This window comes from Chaetura pelagica, unplaced genomic scaffold (assembly GCF_000747805.2).
Source record: "Chaetura pelagica isolate M959 unplaced genomic scaffold, ChaPel_1.0 scaffold3, whole genome shotgun sequence".
Classification (NCBI taxonomy): Eukaryota; Metazoa; Chordata; class Aves; order Apodiformes; family Apodidae; genus Chaetura; species Chaetura pelagica.
The window spans coordinates 8,491,200-8,505,536 of record NW_009952974.1 but is presented as its reverse complement, the minus strand read 5'-3'; the positions used below and the strand labels follow the sequence as shown (position 1 = coordinate 8,505,536).

Here is a 14,337-nt window from a genome sequence, read left to right as displayed (position 1 = left end):
AACCTAGGCTTATGCCAACTGGCATGAAGACCTGGCTCTGTGTGCCACTTGAGGACAGTTACAGAAACCTAATGGAGGTGATAATTTGCCCTACAGCTTGTGCACTGAGAAGCTAGTAACTTTTTTGTTATTTCCTTTTTTCTTTCTAGAGGGCTACCTGTTTTGGTTGTAAGAAGTTCAGTGCTGACTTGTGTAATGTACAGATACTTGAGCATGAGGCACTGAGCTTTTGTCTACATAGTCTGGCTTGGCAGTCCAGGAATGTCTCTCACACTGTGCTAGCCACAATCCCTGCACTCAGTCAGCACTGTTGTGCAGTTTTACCTTCCTTGCTAGGTACTACCAAGCTAGTTACCTTTCATCTTTCTGAATTGTTTAGAATTGTTTGACTTTTTACTGCATCATTAGTGGCCGCACAACACCTTATATTTTTTCAGCCACCCTAGACATTCCTACTACTCAGGAGTTATTCCTCTATAGTATTTTATTTATTGCAGTTGTAGGGGTTAATTTTAATGCTGAAGCAAGATATTTTAACCTTTATATAACTGGGTGATTGAAAGTTATGTTGTTATTAATCATTACTGCAAGAAAACAAAGTAACAAAATGAATCATGAGGATGTAGACACTTCTTATGTAATAGCCATCTGGTTGTGTAGTACTGTTATTGTTTTATATCTTCATACAAATCTTGAGGAACCATCATAGAAGGTAGCATTGTTGTAGCATGTCAACACCGTGGGATAAATCAAACCTCTTCAGCCCCACATAGTGAACACATTTAAATGTGTCTACGTTATCATTTTTCTCTGTAAGTGCCCACAGTGTGACACAACTTCAAGAAGCAGGTTTCTGGGAGAAAGTCTTTATTTCTGGGACAATATGAATTGGAATGGGTCACCCCAGAACTGGAGAAACTACAGAAATACTGCTGGGACTTGTGAGGACTACTAAACACCAGGATGCCAAGTTAAAAACATACAGCATGGAACACCAGACAGAAAACAGCAAGTGTACCAGTAAGGCAGAAGGAGGAGGATTAACTGTGCATAGCTACATGGCAGACTATTGCAGCTACAAGGATTTCTGAAAATCTGGAGATTATCTGGCCTCTTTATCTCTATCCTTAGTCAGTGGCCTCTGTCACAGTATTTCAGTGATGAGACCAGAGATGTGGTGATTCTTTAGTCTTGTCTTAAATGTGCAGAGATCTGTTACCCTTGTATATTCATTGTGTTCTGTCTGTTACACAAAAGCATGAGAGGGGTTTCAGAGGTAATTCAAAGTGAAAGAGTTGTGGATCCTGGTAAAAATTATTTCTTAATAATAAAATAATTCTTTTGCAGTTGTGGAGGCATTCCTATACAGCTTCATATCACATCTATGATTTCAACAGCAGGTCAGTAATTTTTGCACATGTGATGTGGTTTACCATTATTTTGCAATGAAATGACATTTCACTGACTTGTCTTAGCTGCATTTTGCTTTTGTTTTTCCAGTTCTATCTTGGATGACAGACTACTACATAATGATACACAGTATATATCCTGGTCACCTGTTGGTCAGAAACTGGTTAGTAAGGATAAGTGCACTCTTTTCTGTATACGAGTGGAAGCTCACATTGTACACTCCCTTGAGGTTTGGGGACTTTCCTGCTGCTAGATGAGGTAGCTGAACTAGTTTCCAAGTTGACTACTGACATTGGAAAGATTCCAAAATCCCTCTGTGTTTTATGTTCTTTAATGAAAAAGTATTAGAGAAAGTAGTAGAGGCCCCAGTAGTCAGAAAATGCTCAGGAACTTTGTGTTTTTACAGTTGCAGACAGTACCTCATCCCTTTCAAAGGCAGAAGCCTTACAATTGTCTGTCACTGTTATTTTTATGTCCTGGTTACACCATAAGCAATGCATGTAACAGGGATTAAAAGATCAAAATCTCTCGTAGTCTTTCCCACTGCCCTTCCTCCTCTCCTTCCCAATCCATTGCAGTCATGACAGCCACTGTGTTTGCAAGGCTTGGCAATCCCTGTGGTGAGTGCTGGATCTGACTGAAGATGTGTCACAGGAGACTGTGGTGTTTGTTTATTCTTAATGCTTGTAGTAGAGGGATTATAGAGCCCAACCACAGAAGCAAAGGATGTTGGTAAGAGCTTTCTGGACTACAGAGCAAAGCTCTGGAACAAAATTGTACTCGTCAGTTGTCAGAGAGGAAGAACAGGGTTGGTTAGAGAGGCACAAAGGTGCCAAAAAACAGAGGAGTTCTGAGTACTGCTGAAGAAATGCACCATCTTTGCAGATCCACTAGCAATGCTGTGACCCCCATCAATGTTTTACCAAAGTACTGGTAGTTTTCCTTGAAAGACAAATTTATCACGAGTGATCGGGTTTTGCATCTAGGCCTAAAGTTAGGTTGCTACATGTGATTTGTATTAGTCATTCAAGTTTGTTAAGTATTGGTGATGTTTGGTGAAAAGCAACTTTTAAAGACATTTTTTGACATTTGATGTAAAAATAAATTTCCCACTAGATATGGCAAGGGAAAGATGCAGGATTTACTGTGACAGTAACTGTAATGACGATGTTTTGCAGGCATATGTCTGGAATAATAATATTTATATAAAAGCTTCACCAACAGAAGAACCTGTGCAAATCACTACAAATGGAGCAGAAAATAAAATTTTCAATGGAATACCAGATTGGGTTTATGAAGGTAATTGTATCAAGGATAATTCACTTTGCATGATGATGTAAAAACTGTTTCATTTTAGTAATTTTATTATAACTTTTTTCTTAGAATTGGAAAGTTCAAAATCATCTCGGTTTGGATTTTAACAGAAGCATGGCATCTTTACCGAGGTTAATACCTGGCTAGCATAAGGATCCCAGGAAATGAGTTTTCCTAACTTGCAATGCATCACTGGTAATCATAGTGTGTGAATTAGCTTCACACAACAGATTATAAGCATTGATCTAATATCTCATTTCAGAACCCTAACAAACAGTCTGTTTTGGTATATAAGTGTCAGTTTAAAAAAATCCTATTTAAAACTAATGAGAACAGTACCTAAGATAGAAGAGCCAACTTATCAATTATAACTTAAACACATTTGCATCTCTTTCAGAGGAAATGTTTGGTACCCATTCTGCTCTGTGGTGGTCTCCAAATGGGGATTTTCTGGCATATGCAACATTTAATGATACAGAAGTTCCTGTTATAGAGTATTCCTTTTATTCTGAGGACACCTTGCAGTATCCAAAGACCATTAGAATCCCATATCCCAAGGTCTGTGTTATTTATTAAATGTGGTTGTTCTGCAGTTTCATTAAGAGAGTAGTCTCATTTAATCGGTTTCTGTTAATGAAAATATTGTCTGTCTCTCCTCAACAGCTTGCTGTGATTACTCTTTCTGAAGTCAACAGCATCTGGCAATGTTAAAGTATTTTATTATCTCTATGGGAAAGCAAAAAAGAAAAAACAAACAACCTCCTATGATATAAGGTTCTGTTGTTTCGCCAGAAATTTTTGAAGTAGCAAGTAGTTTATGAGATAAAAAAATCACTTGGGGAGTTGAAGCTGGTATAAAGCATTTGGCAGATGTAAATTGTGGAGGGTTTCATGTTTCATATCAGATTTACCCATGTGAAGTTATTTGACATGACACTGGATTTTGGTGTAGCAGAGTGATGCAACAATGCACTAAAGAGACAAGTTCAAATTATACTGAGAGTACAATAATAAATTGCTCAACTGATACAAGTGTTTGCCTGGTGAAAAAGCTGACCTGCAGTCCTCTTTGTGCCAACTTCAGTTTTTTTGCAGCAGCTGTGGTCAGTCACTCCCTGCCCTTCCTGAAGCTGCAGGAGCATATGGCCTTTGCCTTTCCCCTTGAGGTCACTGATGCTCACAGTGAGCTGCTGGTCTCACTGATGGCTGCAGATGCTTTACCCTGAACGTGGTGTCTGTGAGCAGATAGGTGTGGAATGAACCACCAATTAAATTGCATGTTTTATTACAAACCCCTTTTGTTTGGAGGTAGGTCAACTACAGCTACCTAACTGTTAGGATGAGGACTTAGCTAGTTAATTTCTAGAGAAGCCTGTACTGATGCAGTTATATTGCTGTCAGTACCTTCTAGCACTACATTAAAAATAGTGAGATACATGCTGCAGCCACAGCTTTGATTGTGGTACAGGCAGCTATTGCATGGTCATTTAATATAAGGTATCAGTTTCCGTGAAGAAGCACTTTTCTGTCTTAGCAATGGATTTGATGCACTGTTACATACTGTGTGTGGAATGTAGATTCATGATACAGTCAAATGCTCCTTTGGATACAACAAGCCCTGTGTAGTTACAGATCTTTCTAAATGTAGTTTCTTATCTGGAAATATGTAACTAACGCTTTCATGTATTAAAAAAACCCACCAAAAACAGAGGATGATTTATGTATTGATCTTAAGAATGGCATTTAAGAATTTGTCTTTTCACGTATTTGAAGTTGGCTTGTTCTACCTGACTGCCTATAGTAATTTCTTCATCTATAGTTTCAAATACTTATTTCACCAAGAATATTCTCTCTTCAAAAGTACAATGATAAATTTTATTTTTAGGCAGGAGCCACAAATCCAACTGTGCAATTCTTCATTGTGGATACCAGATCACTTCCTGCTGTCCGCTCTGCTGAAATTTCTCCACCTGCAGAAATAAAATCAGGGTAAGAAATTTTGGCTAAATGTTTACTAGTTTCTTTTGGTGGGAGAGGAGGAGCTTTTATGTGTGACCACCCTATGTTAATTGTATATGGCAGTTTTTCCCAGTCATGCGGCTCTTGCAGCAACAAGATTTACCAGAGAAAATCTGCACAGAGATTATCCTCCTAGTGATTATATATAGATGGCATATTCCATGTATGTTATATTCAGAATGTGACAAGTTCTTGGCTCATCACATTCAGTGGAGTCTAACTATGGTGAAGTCATTTCACAGTACAACTTTAATATGAGCAAGTTTTGGTATAATCAGATTATAATATATGTATTCCAATTCCCGGGGGGGGGGGAGAGGGGAGAACCCAAAAAAAACACCCCAAAGTTTTAATGGGAAATGAAGATTTTATTTTGTTGGAAGCAGACTCCTTGTTAAGGCAAGGTATCATGGTTGTCTTCAGATTTATACATAAAATGTTTGTTTTCTTTGGAAACATGCTGAAAATCGGCACCTTGCACAGTAAATGAAAAAAATGTATTTTTCAAAATGCCACTGGAAATGCACAACATGATATAAATGTATTTTGTAAAGAGCAGCTAAATTGATTTAAAATGCGTGCACACAAAATTTGCTATTCCACATCTTGAGTTTTGTTTTTTCTTTTTAACAGTATTGTGGAAAGTTTTAAGAGGTTTGCACTAACAAACATGATGGGTATGGAAGCACAGGTTATACTTGTAAACAGGAGGAAAAAAAGAGGTCTGTTAGCGAGTGCATAAAACCAGCATTTTGTACGTGGTGGCCAAAAAGCTGTAACTGGAATATCAGTGCTATTCTGTTTTCAGTCCTTACCACAGTATAACTAACATGTCTATGTTAACTGAAGTATTCAAGTTTTAATGAATATATTGTTCTTTATCCTTTCTCTACAGTAACACTGCATTAGCTAGATGTGATATAGCTGTTCTGCATTGTTTTTTGCCAGAATTTCAGGGCCTCAGAATTACAAGCCCTTTATATTTCAGTCCATTCTGGTTAAGACCTCCACTGTCTCAGAGTTAAGTTTTAACTTTTGTGAATACCTGGTGAAAGCTGAACAATGCAGCTGTTTGACCAGGGGGGAATAACCATTATCTGCCTTACAGCCTTGTATGCATCTGGCTAACACAGGCCTGAGTTATATGGACTTAATCCATTCTTAAACTAATGTAACACTACGTAGATAAGAATTAATAGAAAGATAAAGATAAAGTCTTGAATGAAGAGTGCAGGGATCAAAACTTACTTTTTCTCCCCATGGCTGATCCAAATAATGGTTAAGCTTCAGCATACATGTCCTGCATGTGTGGCCAGAACAAGCTTTCTGCAAGAGCAAAAGTACATGAGTAGTAAAAGGCAAGTGATATGAATTGTTGCTGTTGGGTAGTTTTGTTCCCTTAAGCACCAAGTAATGAAAATTTGCACCACTGTATATATATTTATACCATTCTATGACAGGAAAGGTTAATTTTTGTGGTAGAAAACTCTATTTTTACTGCCTTGGATTTAAGTTCTGAGTAAAACTAAGTTTAAATTGGTGGCATACCTCACCCCACTTGCCTGGGTGGGAATTTTGAGGAGCAGCACCCCTGCAAATGGATTCCCATTGCAGCACAATCCAGAGCTTGTCGTATGTGCAGCATTTGGAACCCCACATTTGAAGGGGACACAGTGCTCTTCAGTTTCAGAGGGAAAGTTTTATTATTTGTCAGGGAAAGCGGCCAAAATCTGACATGGCAGTTCTTTGCCACATAAGATTGATGGTAGGTGAAACCTGGCGCTTTTTGCCCAAGTGACCATTATGAAATCCATACAGCATTTAACCACTTACAGCATCATGGGTACAGAGGGCTGCTGTTGACTAACACAAGGATGAAGGCAGTGGATTAAATTATATGTTCTAAAAATAAGTTGCCTTCAGAGTAGGGAGCTCCAGACATTGATTTCAGGAATATCCTTTCTGAGCAGCTAATGAGGAAGAGCAATGCAAAACTACTGTTCTCTGTACTGGAGTTAATTGCAGATTAGTTAACATTTCACGGGTTGCTGGAAACTGAAGGCGCATTTCTTGTCTCTGTAATAACCTTAAAATATTTATTATGTTACAATAACAACAAAATAAATAACTTTTGTTTTACTGTCCATCTTACCTGATTGATGGGTCTCCAGAATTGTTCACTCCTCTCAATTTGGAGGAACAAAAACTGTGGTGCTAATTCCTTTTCACAAAACGAAGGAAACCAGTATTACAGGTACATGAAGAATAGCAGTTCAATTCTTTTCCCAAACAAGCTCCTGCAGAGTGCTTTTATAATATTATTGGTCTAAAATACACTGTTTGAAGTCAGTGACAGTAGCAATTAAATCACCTACCAACTTCCCAGTCAAACATGAATATGAAAATAGACCTTTTTTTAAACATGATTTCTAAACCGCAATCTAGAAATAAACATGAAAGTGGTCAGTAACCAGTTGGCATATATTTTTAATCCATCCACACTAATTGTAGTGTTTTCCTTTTCTTTTTTTCTCCCCTCTCTCTCTCTACCCGACAATGATCACAAAGATACTTGCTCTCATCACAAAACTTCCTCCACGTTTTTGTTAACTAACTTAGGGGGAAAAAAGGAACATGAACTTGGAACTAAGTCAAATGTGCAAATTCTGGTTAAAAATGTATACTTGCCTTGGAGGGGAGAGTTGTTTTATTTTAGTTCCTAAGGCTTCCAGGAGATAGAAGAGATCTAAAATAAGAAAAGACGAGTACATCTAACAGATCGTAATGGTAAACAAAACCATTAGGTTTTTTGGTGCTTTTTTAAAATTAATAGACAGGAATATTCATTAAAAGTATTTTTTAAAGATTCTTCATTTGTTCATGACAACTGGTTGGTATTCTGAAGGTGAAAGTAAAATATTAAAATAGTAATGTCTGTTCTTGGTACGATCTCTCTTTCCATTTTAACTAGTGGAAATAAATACTAAATTAATCAAAGATGTGTATCACTCAAAGGTGTTTACAAGCAACCAGTTTCATGCAGCTAAGGAAAAAACTCAAAAAATATAAGGCCCATACAATTTAATATTCTGAAGGATTTCCTCTAGATGCACATAGTACAAGATTTATCAACAGTCTGGAATATCTGCTATTTTATGCATTAGAGGATATTGATCTGGCTGTTAGAATTTAATTGCAGCCTTTCTGGAAGCGGGTATTTACAAACTAGCTAATTCTTTATTATATGAATGAGAATAACCAAGGCATCTACTAGCAGCAAAAACAATTGACAAAAACATGGCACAATTAGGTTTGCATCATTGTTTATTGTTGAAGAGTAAATTGAAATGAAAATAGCCAGATGAGTCTCATTCTGTGCATTGCTGGATGCTATTGTACAGGAAGTTATTACAGAAAGGATTTAAAATATCTAATGCTGTTGCTTTTTTCAGTGATCATTATTTGAGTGTTGTAACATGGGTGACAGATGAAAGGATCTGTCTGCAGTGGCTCAGAAGAATTCAGAATTTCTCAGTCCTCACAGTCTGTGACTTTGAAAAGGCTCATGGAAATTGGTCATGTCCACAGGTAAGAAAAATGAGGTGGGGGAATTGCAATGCTTGATAAATGAGACTAGAAGGGAGTAGAGTATCTCTACATGTTTATCTGTGTAGAAACATAGCCTGATGTAAAATAAACATAATTGTTGTGGGATTGTTTGTTTTTTCTTTCTTAGGAAAAACAGCTTACGGAAAAAAGTACAACGGGCTGGATTGGCAGAGTGAGTGTTCAATTTCTAAAACTGCCACATGCTAAATAAAACTGATAATTAAGAAAATTTCTTACGAGCCCCTTGCTGGTTACAGGTCTGATTCATTCACTTGTTGCATTGTACTTGCATATGAAAAAATGGTCTGAAATGGAGCTCTGTGCCACCCCATTCCCAGTGTTAAGCTTTTGTGGGTATGGCATTCTGAACTCCCAGGCTGGGCTGACAGTGCAGCGTGGGCTGGAGCTGTAACTGTGTCCTCTGTGACTTGTGCAACATGTTCAGCTTGCTAGAAAGCACAGTGCTTCTTTCAGACTCCTTTTTGATTCTGACCTTCTGCTTCAGTAGTGGTAGGTAGGGGAGTGCAGGAACCAGGATACAGAATTCCCTTTGTGTTGGGGGAGTAGCTGTCAGCTATGCTTGTTTGGCTGCTTGCTAGTCTTCCTGACGACTCGAGCATCATCCAGGGATAAAATATATTACAAAGTGTATCCTATAACCTTTGAATTGTATTAGAGGAAAGGCATAAAGGATGAAAGTAATTTTTAGCATTTCAGGTTGTAGCAAATCATTCCAGATTCTCCTTGGGGTTTTAATTATTTATTTTCCCCCCACCCAAAGTATCCATTGGAAAGAAGCAGGGACATAAAGCATATAAGTGTCCAGATTAAAATGTTCATACACTTTTGCCAAACCAATTGCTACTGTCTGGACAGTCCTTTCCAAACTACTTCTCGGTCCTTTTGTATATGGTATAGAGTAGGCACTTAGTGAACTACACAGAAGATCGATCTGGGGGAAGTGAAGCAGAGATGCAAAAGTTCAGACTTGGAGGGAGAAATGAGTTTCAGAGTTTTTTATGAGAACACAGAGTACACCTTCCACTCCCGCATTTTCCACACACTGATTATGCTTTAGTCACTAATTCACTTTTGAAGTAAAAAATGAAAGTTTAAAGAAATGCAGAGAGGGAGGCAACAGCAGGGATGAAATCATCCGCAGTATGAAGATGAGAGATCAACCCACCTGCTGTCAAATTTGATATGGAAAGGAAGGCCTTAACGCTGACACATTTTGCTTCTCTGCAGCAAAGGCTTCACAATTAGACAATGTGATGATCAAGCTGCAGACTTTGTAAACAGTTGTGCAAAATGAGAGGGCAAAATGCGAGTCTGTGCCATTAAACTAGGTTGTTGGTTTTTTGTTTCTTTTAAAGAGACAACCCACATCTTAGGAACTGTTGAAAGAAAAAGATAATCTTGCTGTATGATTCTTCGATTTGACAAGGGAATGGAAAGTAGGGAGGATTGAAGAGGGGATAGGAAAGGTATATTTATTCCTTTCTTTTATTCTTTCCTACTTTGAGATGAGGAAATGACACTTCACTGATAAGGGATAGATTTATCTCTGTGAGATATATCTACACAGACATATGTATATACAATTCATGTAAGTGTGTATACAAACTTTAAATTATATATATGTTTAAAATATAGACAAACACTTCTCTCTTTGTATATATTCATAGTGGTTTTTTCTTTTTTATTTTTTTTTTCAAAAATAGACTTAATCAGAAATGTTCTGAACAGCCTGCGTTACTGCATAAAAAGGTTCCAGGTCATGAGTTAACTTAGAGCTTGGCAGCAGGACTGCTAAGGGAGTAGCTCACAAAATATTTGCCAGGTTATTTTTTTCAAAAATATTGCTAAGAAAGAAGGAGAGATTATCTGGAGCATACTGAGTGACCAGAGGCAAGTCCCTTCATCTTTCTGTTTCACTTTCCATTTAAAGAATGAGTGTAACATCTCGGTGGCAGTTGAATGCATTTTAGTTAGCTATTGTCAGTGTCAGTTGGCTAATTAAAATGTATGTGTTTTTGGCATTTATCACAGAAATAACTTTGACTTTTTTCAGCTCAATTTCATTCCTCTGTTTTCCTCTCTACTATGTGGAGCACATGTAAAAGAGTCAGAAAAAAATCCATTCATTTCCACCACTCCTAGTTGATAAACATGTAGTTCCTTCATGAAAATACAATTTCAGTTTCTGTTGTCTGGCATTCTGTAATCACCTAGTAGCTAGCAAGATTTCCTCTTTGAAAGCAGCCTAAGTGTTGGGTTTTTTTCTAATAAGGGGGATATTTTTCACTGTTGAGCTAAAAAAATCAGGAGTTCAAAGAATTTGTTCACAAATATGTGTTTTAAAATGGGAAATTCAAGGAAAACATGTATTTGCAATGTTTACATTCCTGTGGGCTACAGCTGCATTGTTGGTGTTGGACAGAGTGAAACTGACTTCAACAGTATATGCACATATTGTTTCCTAAAATGGTAAGAAACTAGGATCACTTGTAGGACATTCAAGGGAGATAGGAGGGGACATCAGTCACTGCCAGTCTAATGCTCAGAAAATTCTACTGCTTAAGGAGCAAGAAAATATTTTAAGTGTGTTTACTTTTAGGGTCATGGCTACAGGTTCTACCTACTAAGTCAGCAGGCAAAAACTTTTGCAATGCATTCAGTGATAAATTGTTTTAAATTTAGGATTTTATGTCTCTGAACAGAAGTTTCAATACTTGTGGTTTCAATAACTTTGGTTTGGGAGTTTTGTTGCTGGCTTTAATAGACATCTCTCTCCTCTCGTGTTCAAGTTTCAGCCATCTCCCCCTCACTTTGCACCTGACAATGCTACCTACTACAAAATCTTCAGCAATGCAGTAGGTTACAAGCACATCCATTACATAAATGGCTCACAGGTAAGTGATAAGGTGTAGGACAGTCACTGCTGGCTTGTGTTTGTCTTGGTGATTGAGGAACTTCACCTTCTCTTTTTTTGTCTTGCCTGTGTTTCCCCTTCAGGCTCCAGTACCTGTTACTTCAGGAAAATGGGAAGTAATCAGTATAGAAGCAGTAACTGATACATTTTTGTAAGTATTGTCATTAAGCCATTGTTTACTATCAGGAGGACTTGAAAAAAAGGTCTATGCAAGCAGGGAGAACAAGCCATTTAAGTCAATAAAAATCTGATCTAAACATGTAAATAATCCTTTAAATATTGTAAGGTACTGTAAGCATTTTACCAAAGCTGGTATGTTTTGGTTTTTTAGATACTACATTAGTAATGAAAATGGTGGAAAGCCAGGAGGAAGAAATCTTTATAAGTAAGTATTTTTTTCTGCAGTATGAGTAAGCTGTATTTATTAATGAGAGAAATTTTAAGAGTAAGCATTGTAAAATAAAAATATTAGGATGTTTATAGTGTAATGTGGGATCCTATCTAGTGTATTTAATTAAAATCAGCGTAGGAGTATAAACTGTAAAAAAACAACTAAAATATTTTTATGCAAATTTAGTTAAGGGAAATTGTGAGAAGAAGCAAGCAGTCCTCAAGCAACAAACCCCTACAGAAAACCTCTCATGCCTTTTTTTTGCTATCATTATAATTCCAGTATAAAATTAACTCAAAAGTTCACAGACTGCTTAATCTACTTTTTAAGTCAATGAGGTATTTACTCCTCAAATTTATCGTATTTCATTTCATCATATTATTTAAAAATCATACGTTTGTTCAGCACAGTTTAAGAAAAAAAGTCTTTTATCTCTGAAATGAAGCTCATCTACTTTGCAGAGTGCTCTTAGAAAGCAGTCCAAATGCTGCTCAATGTGTTAGCTGTGATCTGAATCAAACAAGATGCCAGTATTATTCTGTGTCCTTCAGCAAAGACGCACAGTATTATCAGCTAGATTGTCGTGGTGAGTGTATCTGAAATTAATTGACATAAACATGACTCACTGATTAGTTGGGTGGGGAAGTTCACTTTGTCAAGATCTTGATATGCAGTGCTTAACAATGTGTGTGTTGATACTTTTCAATAAATGCATTGGCAGCAGAAAAACGTATTCCCTTTTAGGCTCAAAACCACCTTGACAAAAATTGCAGAGATAAAATTCAATAGTTCTATCTATCAGTGGATGTGAAAGAGGTGCAAAACACTCCTGTCCACTGTACAGGGAGCTTTGCCTGTAGAAGGAATTTGAAGGGTCTGGAAGCAAGCTGAACAATAGGCTAGGGAAAGGGAAGTGCTTTGTGTGTGGAAATAAAAATAAGATAGGTAGTGGTGTTCAAACAAAAGCCAATGAAAATAATAAGTTAAACAGTGAGACTAGTCTGTCTCTGACCTTTAAGTGCTTGTGCTAGATAGTATAAAGGATAAATTAATCAGCATGTGGGAAAAATAAATTCTTCCCCAAAATTTCCCTTAAATCTAAGTGTATGTTGTTTTTTTAAGATGTGAAGATCTTCCTTGATCTGTGGGCTAGGACAGACAGCAGAGACAATTTTTTTCTGTCAGGTTGTGAAAATGGTTTTTGAAGAAGACTGCTGTTGTCTCCATGACAAGGCTTAGAGATTTCCAACCTGTGGTCCCCAGCCAGTGGGTAGATTTTGCTAAAGAGTGGAAGTTTATTTCTTTACCTCAACGATCATGTGGTTTGCCTGCTAGACAGTCTGAATATTTTTTTTTTTATCTTGTGGCTTCAGTTTGGGGCCTACTAACTTTAAATCCCATTGTGCAAGCTGAAGGGAAACAAGTTCTGAGCTTTTATGATTTACCCGCTTCCACTTACTTTACAACGATTATGCTTTGAGACAACATGCAGACATGGAGGTTTCATGCTCTGTTAACAGGTCCTGGCATGCCCAGATCTACTCTGCACAGAAGCAGTGATGATCGAGGTATGGGATTATCTTAAAATACTATTTCTGTTGAGCCATAAAATTGCACTGTATATTTATTTTAATTTTCTTCTCATTGCTTAGTATAATATTTAATCTTTCAGTTCTAAAGGGTAAATTTAATTTCAGATTATTAATATAGTTAACCAAAGAATAAATTATATAGCTTAGCATGCCTCTATTCATAGTTTATTTAATATTATTTTACGTTATGCTATAAAACAGTAAGTAATGTAAGACTTATTTACTGGATAATTGTTCATTTTTTCAGAAACTGCATTTAGATTAAAAACATGGAAACCAGCTTTCTGGTTACTAATGTATACTAATATATACTACAATATAGGAAAACTATTTTGTAAACATTGAAATGAAGAGGAAAAAGCAAAACTGAACTAACTTAAAATGACAATGCAGGTTGCCATCATCTCAGATTAAATGTCTAAAGTGGTTTGTGATTAAAGAACAATATATTTAAAAAGAATGTATTTAATCTTTGACTCTTACTAACTCTTATTTAGTTCTCAGATACCTGGAAAATAACACTGACCTGGAAAATTCATTGAAAGATATTCAGATGCCTTCAAAAGAAATTGGCACCGTCAGTGTAGGTGGATACAGTAAGTTCAAAAACATGTTTTATCTTTCTCTCCTCCTTTCACCAAGTGTTTCAAGGTTTTTTGCTGAAAAGCATGACAGAAAAGATGGATATAGTGGGGATTATTGCAGTTATTCAGCACTTAAAGCAAGACAAAATCTTTTTTACAGACATCTCCAAACACTTTTTTTTTTTCTGAAATCCCCAGATAGTCTCTAAAGTATGCTGTGTCGTGTCTTGATGTTTTCATGATGAAGTGGCTTAACTGCTTTCTTCCTCGATAATTACCTGGAAACCGATGTCCCTAGCACTACATTAAATAAATAAGGAGAACAGGGGGTGGGGCACAAAGCTCATAAGCATTCTTGAATTTAAATTAAATTATAAATTCAAGCAGGTCGTAATTTACAGGTGTCCCTGTGTACCTTCCGGTTAGCGGGTTGGGACAGTGGAGAAGTTCGGTTATTATAAAAAAACTGACACAGGGAAAAGC

The 14,337-nt window shown here is 36.9% G+C and overlaps 1 protein-coding gene across 1 annotated transcript in view; it reads left to right on the top strand.

Moving 5' to 3' along the window:
• The window catches only part of DPP4 (dipeptidyl-peptidase 4), a 30,400-nt gene that overhangs the window by 1,884 nt on the left and 14,179 nt on the right, over positions 1–14,337 (top strand). The window contains exons 5-17 of the mRNA XM_009996287.1: positions 1,348–1,400; positions 1,501–1,573; positions 2,589–2,709; positions 3,122–3,282; positions 4,610–4,713; positions 8,196–8,331; positions 8,480–8,524; positions 11,163–11,267; positions 11,371–11,438; positions 11,619–11,672; positions 12,140–12,264; positions 13,199–13,246; positions 13,768–13,866. Coding sequence (XP_009994589.1) covers positions 1,348–1,400; positions 1,501–1,573; positions 2,589–2,709; positions 3,122–3,282; positions 4,610–4,713; positions 8,196–8,331; positions 8,480–8,524; positions 11,163–11,267; positions 11,371–11,438; positions 11,619–11,672; positions 12,140–12,264; positions 13,199–13,246; positions 13,768–13,866 — 1,192 coding nt within the window. The remainder of the gene's footprint in view (positions 1–1,347; positions 1,401–1,500; positions 1,574–2,588; positions 2,710–3,121; positions 3,283–4,609; positions 4,714–8,195; positions 8,332–8,479; positions 8,525–11,162; positions 11,268–11,370; positions 11,439–11,618; positions 11,673–12,139; positions 12,265–13,198; positions 13,247–13,767; positions 13,867–14,337) is intronic.